Below are 15,761 nucleotides of genomic sequence, written 5' to 3' on the forward strand. Positions count from 1 at the left end.
TTGTCAGAATAACTGAGAAATTCCGGCCTAAGACGATTCTGTAGTGTCATGAAACAATCGTTATTTCAAGTTTGTGAACAATTGTTTATTTAATAAGTTTTACTGACCAGCTATTCAGGGTAGGATGGTGTATTTTCAGAACCCTGAAAATGCCCTTAAAAGAGCCAAAGAGTTTATAGAGGTAAACAAGAAGAATGATGCACTGGACACGTTGCACGAGGTGCTGCGCATGCGCAGACATCGTCAATACCAGCACGATCTACACGAGCCTATCATAACGCTCTACTTGTCTCTGTGTGTGGAGCTGAAGAAGGGGCATGCTGCCAAGGAGGGTCTCTATCAGTACAAGATACTTACTCAGAATACTGACATCAACTCTCTGGAGAAGGTGGGTTGTCAAACTACTTACACGTGATCACCACGTCATATTACTATTTCTACTAAAAGTTAACATTTTTCAAGATGCCTCATGACTTGCTCGCCGAGTTTACCAACCTTTCAGCCTTCCTAGTACACTGTAACAGTGCTACAGTGCTACACTGCTACACTGCTACACTGCTACACTGCTACAATCTCTCCTCTTTTATAACATCTCCTCTTCTCAGGTTATCAGACGATTTGTTCACACAGCAGAAAACAGGGCCGAGGAAGCGAGCAAAGAAGCTAAGTCCTCTAAAGGAGACATGGCTAATGTAGACGATCTAGATATGCTGTACACTCCTGAGAGGTTCGTAGAGATCACGTGATTTTAGTTTCTATGGTTACTGATATCACGTGACTTTAGTTTTTATGGTTACTGATATCACGTGATTTTGGTAACTGAAGTAACAAGCTATCAACTAAATGTGGATTAAACATGATTTAAAAACTTGATCATTGAAAGACCCTGATAAAGTAAGCGATATGACCACAGTAGTCCCCCGCCCCCGGACCCTGTGTCTCAGTGCCCCCTCTCACTCCCTCCATCTCTCAGTCTGATGTTAGCTACTGTATCTGGAGAGGATGACCAGGACAGAGCTGACAGAACTGTGCTCACACCCTGGGTCAAGTTCTTGTGGGAGGTCTACAGACACGTGCTCGACATTCTCAAGAACAACAACAAGGTCGAGAAACTCTACCAGGACATGGCACAGCTCGGTTAGTTTACACCACGTGACTCGTCACACCACGTGACTACTTATCTCTGTTTCTGGTAATGATTTGAATACGATATATAGTCCGAAAGACCGTGACTACAAAAGGCGAATATGAAACCCCAGGTAATGATGGTAACCATAGTAACACTACACACATACCTCCTCTAACTGTAACCATTACAGCGTTCACATTCTGTATAAAGTACGAGAGGAAGACAGAGTTTAGAAAGTTATCAGACAGTGTCAGGAACCATCTCAACCTGATAATCAAACACTCCCACCAAACCAACTCTATCAACCTCAACGATCCTGTATCTCTGCAGTTACATCTCGATACCAGGCTATACCAGCTAGATTGTGCTATCAAGATCAGTCTCTGGCAGGTACCTACTTTCTCTCTTGTTTCATTTTTCAGTCTAATTGTGTTTAAAAAATCAAATATCCACTTTTCCAACTGGCAGCGTCTGTTAAGCCAATTATTCGCAGTTAAATCCCGAAGTACTACGAATATTGCACGGTTTTATGTAACTCGCTCTCCCAGGAAGCTATAAAGACGATAAACGATATCCACAGTTTGATGCAGCTGAGCAAGAAGAAACCAAAACCCCAGGCTCTTGCGAACTACTACAAGAAACAGGCTCTGGTCTTCAGCAAGGCTAACAACAGGTGATCACTTCATTAATTTGAAATTAAATATAACTGTTTTGTTTCCTTTACCATAGATACATAGAACAATCTTCGCTTTTAATTTCAGTATTTCTCCGATTAACTTCAATCGGAATTGATTCAAATAACTGAAATATCGTATTGTACAGATTGTTTGAGTACGGGTATATGGCCCCCAGAATATAGGTGGCCCCCAAAATATAGGTCATGGATACAGTTCTAACCAAGATAAGCGATACTAATGGGATCTGTTACTGCTATGTTGGAGTAAAACATGTAACTAATGTTTCTGGATAAAAATTTTGGACCTACATGAGGTATTTTGGTATATTTGGTCATGACAGCGAAAGATTTAAACGATGTTGTCATTTTCTAGAGGGGTAAATATGGCGAAAAATTGTCATGACAAAAATCTGTCCAACACATATCATGCCATTAAGACTACTGGTATGAGTATAAGTATTATTTTAAGCTATCTTTTCATCGAGACATCTGCAAACTGACAATTTGGAAAAAAGTTATGGCCACCACAATTTTACGGGCCCCCAGAATATAGGTCTATACGACCCCCAGAATATAGGTTGGTCAAAAACCCTGAACATGCCCAAAACCATGCTTTGGGATGCTCTACTTGTAGCTACTAGTCTCCTGAACCCACATATCAAGTTTTATCAAAATTGGATAAAAATTGGCCGAGTTATGGGATAAAAACAAAAACCATATGCCCATATTTGGGCATACGCACCAAATTTGATCGATTTTGGTCCATAAATTGGTCAAATATCAATATTTTTGAATGAAACCAACTTTATATGGAAGGTAAGCATATATTACACATTCTCTATGATTATCAGCTCAATATCTACCTAACTGTGGATTCTGTGTTCAAATAATCGCAAAAAATGAACAAAATCGCCCATATCTCAAACTGACTTCGCTCAAAACAATAGAACTCAATAGGGTTTCAATATTTTCACATGAAATTTTCAGAATCAACGTAGAATTGTCTCATGACCTTAAGTTTTGGGACAGAATTTTGAGTTAGGCCTTTAAAAAAATTTGGCGGCCAAAAATGTCTGATTTACAGTCATTGAGGTGCACATTGTATTGATACAGATAAAAACAGCCCCCCTCAATCATATCTAGGGACACTCCTTCAATCTTATTTAAGTATTTAGTTAAGATCCCTACTAAATGAGTGCATGAAAGCTTTTTAACTAGTAAAATTAAAGATTTTACTCATTACGGGTATATGGCCCCCAGAATATAGGTTTAAAAAAAAAAAATAGCGACCAAGATTCTGCATTTTCTCTGTCACCCTGAGCATTAAGGAATGTGGGGTAGTGATGAGAAACAGTTAAAGAACATATGCTGAAGAGATGGCATCATCAAAATGTATGAAGGTGGAGTATTTGAGGACGATTTTTGCATACCTATATTCTGGGGGCCGTAGTTTTTGATTTTTTGCTATTAAGTATACTCTAAACCATTTCAATTTAGTATCTGGAGCCATTGGCATCATCAATACAGTCTCAGCAACATATTCTGACTGCATATAACTGTCTGTGACAATTTTAGAACAACTTAGGAACAGATGTTTGGACCTATATTCTGGGGGCCCTGTTAAAAAATGGTATTTTTACAGGTGAAAAAAAAGTACACTTAAAAACCTAATAATTATTTTCAACTACCCAAGAAACATTTAAAGGGTTATTATGTACATATTTACAGCCCTAAACATGCTTAGAAGTAGTTTTAACACCTGTTTCTAAGTGCTCAAAAAACGACCTATATTCTGGGGGCCATATACCCGTATTAATTTAAATATAATTGTACAATGTACACCTTATTTAGTTATCAGCTTACATAATTTGGTGTGCACGTGCAGATTATCTAAGAAATAACAACTAAATAATATAACTTATTGTACAGATTATTTGAGGCATGTGCACTGATGAAGCACTATCAGTTAGTGTTCGACCAGAAGAAAACAGCAACTATACAAGAGAAACAGATGTTAGCATCTGGTGTACTTATGGCTACACTCGCTATACCTCTACCTGCTTCAATGAGCGAGAATGAGAAATATCTTGATCTGCAGGTTAGTGAACTGCAGGAAAATATCTTGCAGTGAAATATCACGTGGGTTATCACGTAGGTGAGATGATGTTCCCAATGACAAAACTACGAGGATTTAGACAATATATCTCTTAGCAAGCGACTTGTAATTTCGAAGGGCGACTAAAACAGTTATTCCAATTGGGTCGTCAGCATCATCGAAATTTCAAATTTTTGACAGACTAGATAACAAAGGGACTTTCTTTTTTTATCAGATTAACATCATCCTTGAAATTCGTCAAGTTGAGTAATCAAATACCGTGGAGTACAGTTTTTAGTTTACTCACGCCAAAACAGCAAAGTTAATAATACAAAGCATTATTTCAACAATTGGGGGCTCCAAGTGTTTTTGTCATTGGGATGAGGTGTGACGTAATGTGAGGTGTGACGTAGTGTGACGTCACAAAATTTAGCAGTATATCCGAACTGTAATATGAACCATGTATGTAAAGAGTCCCCTACAGTATTTAAACCTAATTCATTAATGCTCCACACTACACTCCCTCAATTCTCAGAACAGTACAAAAGATAAGAACATGACGCTGGCCTCGTACCTGGACCTGCAACATGCTCCTACCAGAGAGACGCTAATAGCTGACATAGTTAAACAGGGAATACCCAGCAAAGTGTACCCGGAACTCCAGCCACTCTTCAAAATACTGGAGATTGATTTCCAGCCTCTTAAGGTGATTTATTGACTGATATTTTATTATTTTGGTATCTTATATCATGGGATGTAGTAGGTCGTAGATCGAGCTTTTCAAATGTCTATGTTACGACACTAATAATCTTTATAATCTGTAGCTGTGTAGTTTGGTGAACAACATGTTAGCTGAGGTAGAGAAACTTTACCCCGATTTGAGTCCGTACGCTGCTGATGTACGACAAGTTGCTGTTTTGAGACTCATGAGACAGCTGGCTCAAGTGTACGACAAGATATCTATCAGCAAGGTAACACTTTCACTATTTCACTTTCACTATTCATTGATATATACAATAGGTGTTAAGTTTTAAGAGGCTTAGCAGTTAGCGTGTATGCAATGCTACAATATGACATACGCTCACCTGACTTGTTAAAATGTTAGTCAATTTCTGGTGTTGGGTGTGTAAAAATGTTGGCTATTTGCCAACTAACCCTGTAAGAATTATACTGAGGTATTATAGTACTGCAGTGACATATAATTATACTTACGTTTCAGGTCGTGTCTCTAATCCCGTACATAGAGCCACTAGAACTAGAGCTACTGATTATAGAACCTGCTAAAACACTAGACCTGCAACTGAGAATAGACCATGCTACTCAGACCTTCATATTCGGTAGCACTATTCAGTACCAGAGAGAAGAGACTGCTAGGTCTGTATCTACTGCCACTTTCTCTTTCACTTTATCTTTCACTATCTCTTTTCTTTATATGACCGCCCGTCTATAGAATATACATGTTATCTATTACAATATCTCAGTGGACCTACAGTACAGCAGATGCCTAGTGAAATGTTCAGAAACCAGCTCGTGTTGCTGTTCCGCGCTCTCAACAAGAGTGTTGACCTCATTTCACCCACTATGAAAGTTGTGAGTAATCTATTTCACCTTTATTTATGATGTTAACCTTGCCTATTATAAAATGTTCACTATAATACGTTATATAGGTTCACACTAACTGACAGTTACCCATGCTCAGCAAGCAAAGGATGCGTTACGGCACGACTCTATCAGTGTTTACATGAAGTCCGCAAAGCGCGACCAGATGAACATGATCAAGAGGAAGGAGATGATAGAGCACAGAAAGGAGTATTACGAGAATCTCAACACAGAGAAGGAGCGTGCAGAACTGCAGGAGCGTGAGAAGACACGTCGTGAGGCAGAGAAGGCAGAGACAAAGCGTCGTGATGAGGAGGAGAAGAGGAGAACTGAGGAGAGGAGTGCTCGCGAGGAGAAACACAAGGACAAGCTCCTCAAGATGGAAAAAGTCAAGAAACTCATGGAACAGGTTGGTGCTTTGAACCTTTGCAAGTTTGTCATTCGACCCACTAGTATAAATTTAGCTTAACTAAAATTGACTACAACATGCTCTATGTTAAATGTTTGAATTTTAACTTCTCGTTCAAAATAAATATCTTTAAATCTCCTAACCCTGTGTCCACTAAACAGCTGGGAGAGAAGCCGTTTGAAGGGCTGACAGAGGAAGAACTCCTTGGAATGGAGGAAGAGGAGTTGCTGGCACGTGGTATCGAGTATATGAGCAAGGAAAAGGATGATCTCAAACACAAGATGAAACAGGTGCTCTTTCAGAACATTGAAGTGTGGTTTTATCATGTTGAGTTATCTTTAGTTAATATCTCAGATAGTTAACATGTATAATCAACAATTTAACATTAGGTTGAGAAGCGACTAGACTACTACACTCGAGCACAGCGTCTTGTCGAGATACCTCTGATGAAAGAAGAATGGGAGAAGTCTCAAGAGGATGATAAGATATGGTGGGAGGAGAAAGAGGCTACTAGGATTGAGATGGCCATCAAGAAACGAGAACACGATATTTCTACCAGGAAGCGGCTACTAAGAATGAAGGACGATAAGGACGAATTTGTATCTACCATCTTATCTCAGAAGGTAGGATTCATAATATGTTATACATCCTTTTAGTTGCGTTTTATGATCATTTCCTAAATTTAAATTTAGCAAATGACAGAATATTTTTAAAAACAAGCCATTCCTATCCCGTACGTGTCACTGCTTGTGAAGATTGAATGTCGAAAACAATATTATTGATTGCGTGTTATGTGTTGCAATGTCAAATGTGTACTATACACTATAGTTCTGCGTTATAATCTCTTCTTGTTTTATTATGAATGCATATTCAGTTAATAAATATTGATAAAACTTAATGACAAAACATGACGCCACAGGAGATGCAACACCAAGAGGAAGTAAACAGATTCGAAGAGGAGTTGTTGAGAGTGAGAGAAGAGAGAAAGGATGCTAAAAAGATGGAGATTTTGAAACAGCTCACAGAAAAACGAAGAAAGGAAGAACTTGCTAAAGGTAACAGATATTTCATGTATTTGTTATAGATAGATTCGGGATAGTGAGAATGCCCGGGTAGAGCTGAGATATAATATTAGATAGTCTGATAGACCCGTGTTAATTTCCTGGAATGCGATAGCTGATACTATGTACATGAAATAAAAACTCGTGTGTATCGAAACTATGCTGAAACCTTTACCACGTCTGACGTCACTTAATGACTATGAAAACAAGTTGAATAACATTCCGTTGTCATATAAAATTGCTTTTATTCCACATCATAGGCATGTGACCCGTGTAGGTGATCTTTAATTGTGGTAATGTGTGCGTATCTCATGGCTTACAAACGCTTGTAGGAACCCTTCACATATTATCCCTGACTATATATTCATAATTGTTACATTTAACATTTCTCACTCATATCTATTTAAGTTTAACGCCCTTAGATAAAACACGCTTCGCACGTTGTGTCCATGTATTTTATAATCATGGTATTACACGAAGTGAGACTCAAAACCTGCTAACAAGTCTACTTCTCTACTAGAATGAATATTAATTGTTTTCGAACGTTATATATTATATATGTATAAATACTTTGATTATAATCACATATACTCGCAGAGGCAGAGGACAAGAAGAAACAAAAGGAAGAAGAGCTGAGGAAGTTCAAAGAAGAGAAGATGAAGATAGATGAAGAGGCTCGTGAAACCCAAATGAAGCAGGAAGCTAGAATGAGGGCTGTAGAGGAGAAGATGGCACAGAAAGATAGGGAGAGATCTGATAGAGGCGGAGGTGGTGACAGATGGGATAGAGGTGGAGACAGAGGTGGAGATAGAGATAGAGGTGGAGACAGAGGTGGAGACAGAGGTGGAGACAGAGATAGAGGTGGAGACAGAGATAGAGGTGGAGACAGAGGTGGAGAAAGATGGGATAGAGGCGGAGACAGAGGCGGAGAAAGAGGCGGAGAAAGAGGCGGAGACAGGGGAGATCGCGATAGAGGAGACCAAGATAGAGATGAAGGTCAGAAGAAGTCTGTTTTTTGTGCAATTTACCCCATCTTTATCGGCATTCGGCCATCCAATACATTAGTGTTAAGAACATTTGGGAGTGGCGAATCTAAACGAGACATCAGGTTGTCTGGATTACTACTATTAGTGGTTTCGTTCTAACTAATTCTCTATTAGGGCCGTGGCGTCGATCTGGAACCCGTAATGAGAGTCCGGTGCGACGAGAAGAACCTGTGCGACGAGAAGAACCTGTGCGACGAGAAGAACCTGTGCGCCGCGACGAACCCGTGCGACGAGACGATCGAGGAGACCGTGACCGTGTGGATCGTCGAGACGACCGCAGAGACGACCGGGGAAGAAGAGATGAGTTTAAACGAGACGACATGCGAGGTGAAGACGATAGTAGAGGGGACGAGCCACAACCTCAGAGGAAGAGACTGGTTTTGGCACCGCGCACCAAACCTACTGAGAACGTTGCTCCACCGAGACGTTCTGAGCCCGTCGGAGGAGGTGAGATTTAGCAACCTGCTTGTGTCTCCCGTACTATTTATCGTTCAGTTGATAGTTACTTAAAACAGTTCGCTCATGTAACGACCATTTAAAAGTTTAATTACGAAACCTCAATCTTCGCCAAGGTTCTTTTTCGACTAGCAAATTTTTACCCCTTGCTTGTCAAAAAAGCGACTTTCCAGCAATTAGCTTTGTGCGCGTAAAATATCCTGCCGCGCGCTAGCAGCGCGAACCAACGGGCAACGCCATGATGACTGTGCATTTTCAGCGCAACGTGACGGAATGGAACCTAGAAGTACTCCAGAAGGAAGAGACGGACAGCGATCATCTGCTTCTGCTCGACCACGAGGAGACGGTGAAGAGCAGGATGGTTTTATCACAGTTACCAAGCCGGCTAAGGGAGCATACAAGCCACCCCATCGCCGATAAACTATTCATCATATTGACAATGATTGCTGTTCGCTTGAATCAGTACAGCTGTGATTGAGGGTCTTAATTTATCTGATAGTAACCTTTTGTAATTGGCTTGTTGTCTTTTAAAATCTTACTTTTTTTTGGCAAATAGGTGTTGTGTTTTGTTCTTGGAAGGTCATAGTTCAAAAATGTCTAATCATCATTCAAATTTCGCGGGGATCGTTCACAGAAAAAGTGTATATACTATGTATGTACTATATTGTATATATACTATTTCGAACAACAACTTTCCCAGTCATATAACTACGCATCTGGAATTATTAATATTTGTTTCGTTTGACGCTGCATAGTAAGAGAAACTCTTTTATGTTCAATAGTAATGTCAATAGAAAATATATGTATCAAAATTTAAATAAAAAGAAAACACCTAGCTTGTGACTAATTTTATAACTTTCGATAAATTAATGAAACTATATTTGACTCTATAGATGTCATCAAGTCTATTCCTTAGTCATCTTGTTCATTTTATAGTCATAAAGTTTCTGAACCCAATCACTGTCCGGAAATTCGCCCTCTAACCGGTCGATATCATGCACAATGTCGTCTGATATTTTGTCGAAATTAAAGATGTATTGAGTGTCAACTCCTCGCAGTTCCAACTGTACGAGAATGTTATCCAGATTCTCCGTAATGTTCTGCATTATATCTGGCAAAGTCTCCGACTCAAATATATCTGCAAAGATAAGTGATCGTAACTTTTTCAAATCACAAGTTTTGAAAGTTATCGTATTATTTATATTATACTACAAATACACCATCAAATACACCATCGCTTACCTAACGCTACAATTGATATACCACATTAAACGTTGGTCGTTTTTATATTGAATGTGATCGAGATAACACTTGAAAACTCACCAAGCTGTCTGGGTTTGTGGAACTTGAAGAGGTCACCACCGTGCACCAGCAGATCCGCCCCCACCCCAACTGCTCCCCTGCTCATATGATCACACACCAACTGCTCCAACACTCTCCCCCACTGATAACTTACTCCTGGAAATAATGTTCTTACTAACTGTATCTAGAAGACAGCGTTGCTAAATTCTAAATCGAACAGGAGTCTAGATATTAGTGTCCATCTGATATTTCAACAAAGTGACAAACCGTGGAAGTAAGGAAGAATGTTCAAGATGAAGTTCTCGTTGCCACTGTTTACAAGCTCTATACAGAGAGTTGCCAAGTGATTCTCAAATCCTGTCACGCAGGCCATCTTGTCTTTCCTGCAAATCACATTTGTGAGGAAGCAATAGTTATCGTACCTTATAAATATAACAATGTCCGTTATGGTTTGTGAGCACTACAAGTAAAACGAATTCCCGCATGGCTAAGATTTGTGGTTAGAACCCCGTTAGAGGCTGAGATTTGTGGCAAGAACCCCGTTAGAGGCTGAGATTTGTGGTTAGAACCCCGTTAGAGGCTGAGATTTGTGGTTAGAACCCCGTTAGAGGCTGAGATTTGTGATTAGAACTCCGTTAGAAGTTAGAAGTTAGATAAAAGTTACACCCACACTAACATACCTGAGAAGAGTGTCCAGTAGATCCAGGTTACCGTTCCTTGCTAAACTGAACATTACACTAGAGTAGAAGCGGTATCCCAGCTTAATAGACCCGCAGCGCTCTAGTGCTGACTGTAACTTAACCAGCTCGTCAAACTCACCTCTCATAATATGAGCTGCCGCTACTATACTGGGGGTATATTAGCAATTAGTATAACGCTTTGAGTAGGTAAGGAATTCTTGTTTTTTAACGGGTTGCTACACTGTACACGGGTTGGGATATCGGTAATGCAACATGCAAAGTGGGTAAATTTGACGGGATTTGGTAAGAGTAGTGACTGGCTCTTACTAAATCGCTCGCCCAAAAATCATCACGTGACTTTGGTTTTTAATCCTTACCATATAATGTTAATAACCCCAAAGCTATCCATAACTATAGGCATAACCCTAACCCGAAACAATCGAATTCGTGTTTCACTAGCCTGTCACGTAACCAAAATAGTTTTTTGCCCTTAACTCTCCAGGGAAGCATTTTTACCCTACGTCAGCGTCCAAAATACATCAAACTGAAAGATTTCTTTCATACCCTCAGGGTCTTTTCACAAACATTTAAAAAAATTTGGGCGAGTGATTTAGTGGGAGCGGTAGTGACTAGTGGATAAGTGGATGGCGAAAATGGCGGAAATTGAAAACTGGGATGATTGCAGATTGGTGATTAACGATTATCCCTCACACCTCAGAGTAAATTTAGTATTTACCCGAAAGAGCGGTCCGTAAAACCAGGGAAGTTGCGGCTTGTAGAGAAGGAGTCAAAACACTGACTGATCGCAGCGGAGTCTCCTTGTAAGCTGAGGAAGTTGCAAACTGTGTCTGATAACTGTACAATATGGTGATTATCGTAGCTTAGCGGCAGATTCAGCTTCCTCAGATCCTCAAATACCTGGAATATTGATAATTCATTTAAAGTTTATATCTACTGGTACAATGTTACCTAAACAACCGTCATTACTTTCATCCTTGAAGTTGAATAGACTTCTCGTTGTTGATAGTTACTGTCACAAAGATGTAGCCAACTTCAGCCAATGGTAAATTCGGCTGAGGTTGGTTCACCGTTCACGTGTTGAAGTGTTGGTTATAGTAAGGGTTATAGTAAGGGAAATATGCAACGTGTAGCAAGTTAATTAGGGATGATCTCTGACTGTCACCAACACTTAAACCAACTTGGCCAAAGGAGGACATTACGGCAGTAGACAGCACGGTGGAGAAGGGTGGACAGTGCGGTGGAGGAGGGTGGACAGTGCGGTGGAGGAGGGTGGACAGTGCGGTGGAGGAGGGTGGACAGTGCGGTGGAGAAGGGTGGACAGTGCGGTGGAGGAGGGTGGACAGCACGGTGGAGGAGGGTGGACAGTGCGGTGGAGGAGGGTGGACAGTGCGGTGGAGAAGGGTGGACAGTGCGGTGGAGGAGGGTGGACAGTGCGGTGGAGGAGGGTGGACAGTGCGGTGGAGAAGGGTGGACAGTGCGGTGGAGGAGGCTGGAGGGTGGACAGCACGGTGGAGGAGGGTGGACAGTGCGGTGGAGGAGGGTGGACAGCACGGTGGAGGAGGGAGGACAGTGCGGTGGAGAAGGGTGGACAGTGCGGTGGAGGAGGCTGGAGGGTGGACAGCACAGTGGAGGAGGGTGGACAGCACGGTGGAGGAGGGTGGACAGTGCAGTGGAGGAGGCTGGAGGGTGGACACTGGACAGCACGGTGGAGGAGGGTGGACAGTGCGGTGGAGGAGGGTGGACAGCGCGGTGGAGGAAGGTGGACAGTGCGAAGGAGGTCTCGTGTAGTGTGGCTGCTCCCAGTCTCACTGTTAAAACTGCAGGAACCGCCTGCAACTTGTTGATTCTTTATTTCACTTTCGCCATATTGGGTAGTAAAATGGATGTTTAATAATAAGGGGTCGTTCACATATTACGTAATCAATATTTTAGCAATTTTTACCCCCCTCCCCCTTTCGTAATCAACCGTAATCAAGACCCAACCCCCCCCCCCCTCCTGACAGCAATATTACGTAATCATGGCTTGACCATTGTTAATGATCTGGCCCGGCGCGCGCTACTTCGTAGCTCGTGCCGTCGGGCATTTCGAGAAGAAAGCGGCGCGCGCTACTTCGAAGAAATTTAGACGAGTAACATCCGTCAAAATCATGGCCTGACCCCCCCTCCCCCTTGACTTTTTTCCTAGAAAACACTTTTCTCTACGTTTCATGCTACCCTGATCATGCTATCATGATGAGCCGAAATCATTGTTATGATATCCGGCCAAGCACCTTCTAGACTACTTACTATTATAGCCGGATATTCGATCAATTTCTAAATTTTATCACTATCAGAGTGAAATTGAGTGGAATTTGAATTATAATATTGTCAAATTGTTATTATTCTAGAGGGTAAAAAGACAATTTTGATGACGTAATCAACGACCGAAACCCCCCCCCCCCCCGTAATCAACAGTAAGCATTCATAAACCCCCCCTCCCCCCTCGGCTGATTACGTAATATGTGAACGACCCCTAATGTATACATTTTGTCCATCCTGCATTTTGTCCATACTGTATCACAATCATTTTCGCTGCCAGTTTGAATCTACTGGCATCAATTTATTCTCAACTTTTCAAAGTCGGTTTGAAAATTGAATTTATCAGCACTTATTCGTAGTACGATTTGAAGAAATGAAACAAAGAATTACCAGTTCAACTCAGAAAATATAAATAAATTCAGTAAAACTGGGAGAAAACACAACCTCTTAAGATAATTTCAACAGCAACGCCTTTATTCAACATTAATATATCCACAGAGAGGAATTAGGAAAACTTGCAAAGGACCTTCCAGACCTTCTTGTCACCTTTCGAAAAACATCCGTATTTTGTCCACTCACTGTTCTTCCCTCGCACCTTTCCGGACAGAAAGATCCTCCTACACAAAGTAGATATTATATTTGTCGCTGCCTCATGTCCATCCTCATCTTTCTTCATCACTTCGTCAGATTTGAGTTTTTTACCGGTCTTTAGTGAGTTCAGTCTCTCCTTTGCTTCTAGGGCCAGATCAGTATCATAATATTCCAGATTACTCTCGCTGAGTTCTTCCCTCTTTTCAGTACCACAGGGGGACAGGGATTCGTCTTTGTCAGATTTAACCTTAGCTAAGCTCATCATTAAAACCGTCATCACGATTAGTAGCCTCATCATGTTACGGATCTTCAGATGTCTTTACCGGAAAAGTCTCGAACTTGTCTCTGTTTCTGTACTGGATATCTTTGGGAGAACAACGAAGAAAGCTGAACTATCATATCACTGATTGTACTTTTATACTGTTGCAGCAGCCAATAATTACTAAATAGCAGACCAAAAAGACAATTTAATTACGGGGCAGAAACTATAATTACAGCAGAAACTGACAAGAAAAGTGTCTAAATCAGAGAAAACGGGGAAGATTCTTCCTCGTCGACAGCATAAGGGAGCTGGGATTGAAGCATGGAAGATTGAAATGGTTCGTAACGTTAGTGGGTACTTGACGATATAATTTTATTGAGGCTAAGGAGTAGAGCAAGAATTGTCACATCATATAAATATAACGATAAGTATTGTAATTTACCTCAATTTTAAAAATCTCTAAAAATAATTATTAGAAAAGTAAATTTCGGCAGGTGGGAGATTTTCTGTCAGGTAAAGGACAAATACGGGTGATCCGCCGGTAAGTGGTAAATTTTAGATCATAAATTGTAATTTATTTGTGAACGAGGAGAGATTAGGCAATATCATTGAATATATTTCTTGTTAAGGTTGGTGGGTTAATCGCAAATTTTATCATTGTCATAATTGGTCGAACGAAAATCTCCTAAGCTTCGTATTTAGATAGTCCAGAAGAACCGGAAAATTCCACAGAAATCGACTAGCAAGACCACGTTAATAGGAGACCACAGTAGTTCGAATATTTTAGCTGTTCATTAGAAAGAGCGAAAATTATTGTTGATTGGGAAGAAGGAATTTTTTTTGTCCAAAATTATAGAAGTGAAAAAAGTCACACTTTATGTGGTACACCCTGTATATCCGGAGAGTTACCTGGTTGAGGTCGATGTCGAGTCTGAGAGCCCACACTGTAGATAGATAACTGTTGTATAAGGAACTACTGATAGGGTACTCACAATCTATCAGTCTTGTTATTATCTTGTCCAGCAACTCCCTGTGACAAAGAGTTAGACTGATCCCTTAAAATATTAATATCGGGTATTCAGGGAAATATTGAAGTAAATTTCACATACATATTACGTAATCACTGAGGGGGTGAATGACATTGACTACGCTAGTGTAATTTTAACACAATAGCTATTTGTAAAACAGATTATGGAGGGGGTTAAAAATTGGGCAAAAAGTGAAAGTACGTAATACACGAACAACCCCTAACATAAATTAAGTAAAGCCAACTACCTCCTATGCTCGGGAGGGGAGTAGACAAGTCTTTTGCAGTGTTCCAGCAGAGTCTGATGAATCCCTTGAGGATAACATCTGGCATTGTCCAGTATATCTCTACAGACTTGTCTCCAATCCTCTAGTCGTGTTATTGGGTTGCTGGGTATCCTGGCTACACGTGTCTCTAGTGTTTGTAACTCGTATATCGTCTGTAACACGAGTTGAAAGTCAGAGGGTGACTCGAATTTGATACAAAAGTTTATTCAAATCGATTAAAATCACATTGCTATGGAAACCAGCAATAATTGACATTGCTATAGAAATCGACAATAACTCACCCCGCCCATTTTGCCAGTCCGCTGGTATTTTACAGGCAGATCGCTGTGAAGTTTGGTGAAACTCATTCTGAGGGAACGGAGAATATCCGAGTTTACTTCAATGTTGGTGGCGAGAGGTGTCTGAATCTTAGCAGCCTGGGATTATTTACAAATTAATATTTCTAACTTCATGAGCGCAATAGAAATTTCAACAAGTCTTGTAATAAGACGAGAACTCACGGCTAATTTTTCTCCGCAAAATGTAATAAATAACATAAAATAAAGAAATTGCGGTAGTTACATGGTTAGTAATATAGCGGGAGAGAGGGTTGCCATGGTAACCAGAGAGATATTGTAGAGAGCTAGAGGAGGGAGCTCGACTGAGAAACCTCTTCATCCTAAGAGTGGTGTTACTTTAAACAAAGCGGATTTTACGTTAGTATTATATATAATAGCTAAAATTACATTGTACCAGGGCGATTGTCAAGTTCTCACTTGAAAAAAAGTTTATGGCGGACAAGCAAATTTAGGTTACTTTGGACTAACTGTAACCAAGATGTAG

At 40.5% G+C, this 15,761-nt stretch overlaps 2 protein-coding genes across 4 annotated transcripts; one reads left to right on the forward strand and one right to left on the reverse strand.

Annotated features, from left to right (window-relative positions):
- The first annotated feature begins 114 nt into the window (after positions 1-114).
- On the forward strand, positions 115-9,369 carry LOC134813469 (eukaryotic translation initiation factor 3 subunit A-like). 3 transcript variants are annotated; one of them, XM_063821267.1, is made up of 18 exons: positions 115-388; positions 606-727; positions 974-1,137; positions 1,320-1,519; positions 1,678-1,802; positions 3,735-3,903; positions 4,436-4,606; positions 4,725-4,871; positions 5,120-5,274; positions 5,382-5,490; positions 5,600-5,908; positions 6,070-6,198; positions 6,298-6,531; positions 6,828-6,963; positions 7,567-7,800; positions 7,847-7,965; positions 8,130-8,462; positions 8,731-9,369. In XM_063821267.1, exons 1-18 carry the CDS (start codon positions 125-127, stop codon positions 8,947-8,949), a joined length of 3,339 nt encoding a protein of 1,112 aa, XP_063677337.1. In that variant the 5' UTR covers positions 115-124; the 3' UTR covers positions 8,950-9,369. The 3 variants fall into 3 exon arrangements, with proteins under 3 accessions (XP_063677337.1, XP_063677353.1, XP_063677344.1); XM_063821283.1 differs by having other exon boundaries at positions 7,567-7,812; positions 7,849-7,965; positions 8,731-9,021; XM_063821274.1 differs by having other exon boundaries at positions 7,567-7,965; positions 8,731-9,021.
- LOC134813486 (uncharacterized) lies at positions 9,347-15,593 on the reverse strand. The gene is made up of 9 exons (XM_063821296.1): positions 15,501-15,593; positions 15,221-15,355; positions 14,901-15,091; positions 14,535-14,655; positions 11,190-11,371; positions 10,454-10,621; positions 10,041-10,156; positions 9,795-9,929; positions 9,347-9,609 (listed from the first exon to the last, which is right to left on the reverse strand). Exons 2-9 carry the CDS (start codon positions 15,284-15,286, stop codon positions 9,377-9,379), a joined length of 1,212 nt encoding a protein of 403 aa, XP_063677366.1. The 5' UTR covers positions 15,287-15,355; positions 15,501-15,593; the 3' UTR covers positions 9,347-9,376.
- Between the last annotated feature and the right edge of the window lie 168 nt (positions 15,594-15,761).

This window comes from Bolinopsis microptera, chromosome 1 (assembly GCF_026151205.1).
Source record: "Bolinopsis microptera isolate Bmic1 chromosome 1, MBARI_Bmic_1.0, whole genome shotgun sequence".
Classification (NCBI taxonomy): Eukaryota; Metazoa; Ctenophora; class Tentaculata; order Lobata; family Bolinopsidae; genus Bolinopsis; species Bolinopsis microptera.

Coding starts and splice junctions, on each gene's coding strand:
- LOC134813469 (XM_063821267.1), top strand. CDS start 125: ATGGTGTATTTTCAGAACCCTGAAAATGCCCTTAAAAGAGCCAAAGAG. Junction 5,491..5,599: donor TTTCACCCACTATGAAAGTT/GTGAGTAATCTA, acceptor ACCCATGCTCAG/CAAGCAAAGGATGCGTTACG. Junction 6,964..7,566: donor AAAGGAAGAACTTGCTAAAG/GTAACAGATATT, acceptor ATATACTCGCAG/AGGCAGAGGACAAGAAGAAA.
- LOC134813486 (XM_063821296.1), bottom strand. CDS start 15,286: ATGAGTTTCACCAAACTTCACAGCGATCTGCCTGTAAAATACCAGCGG. Junction 11,372..14,534: donor TCGACATCGACCTCAACCAG/GTAACTCTCCGG, acceptor TCAATATTCCAG/GTATTTGAGGATCTGAGGAA. Junction 9,610..9,794: donor CCACAAACCCAGACAGCTTG/GTGAGTTTTCAA, acceptor TTATCTTTGCAG/ATATATTTGAGTCGGAGACT.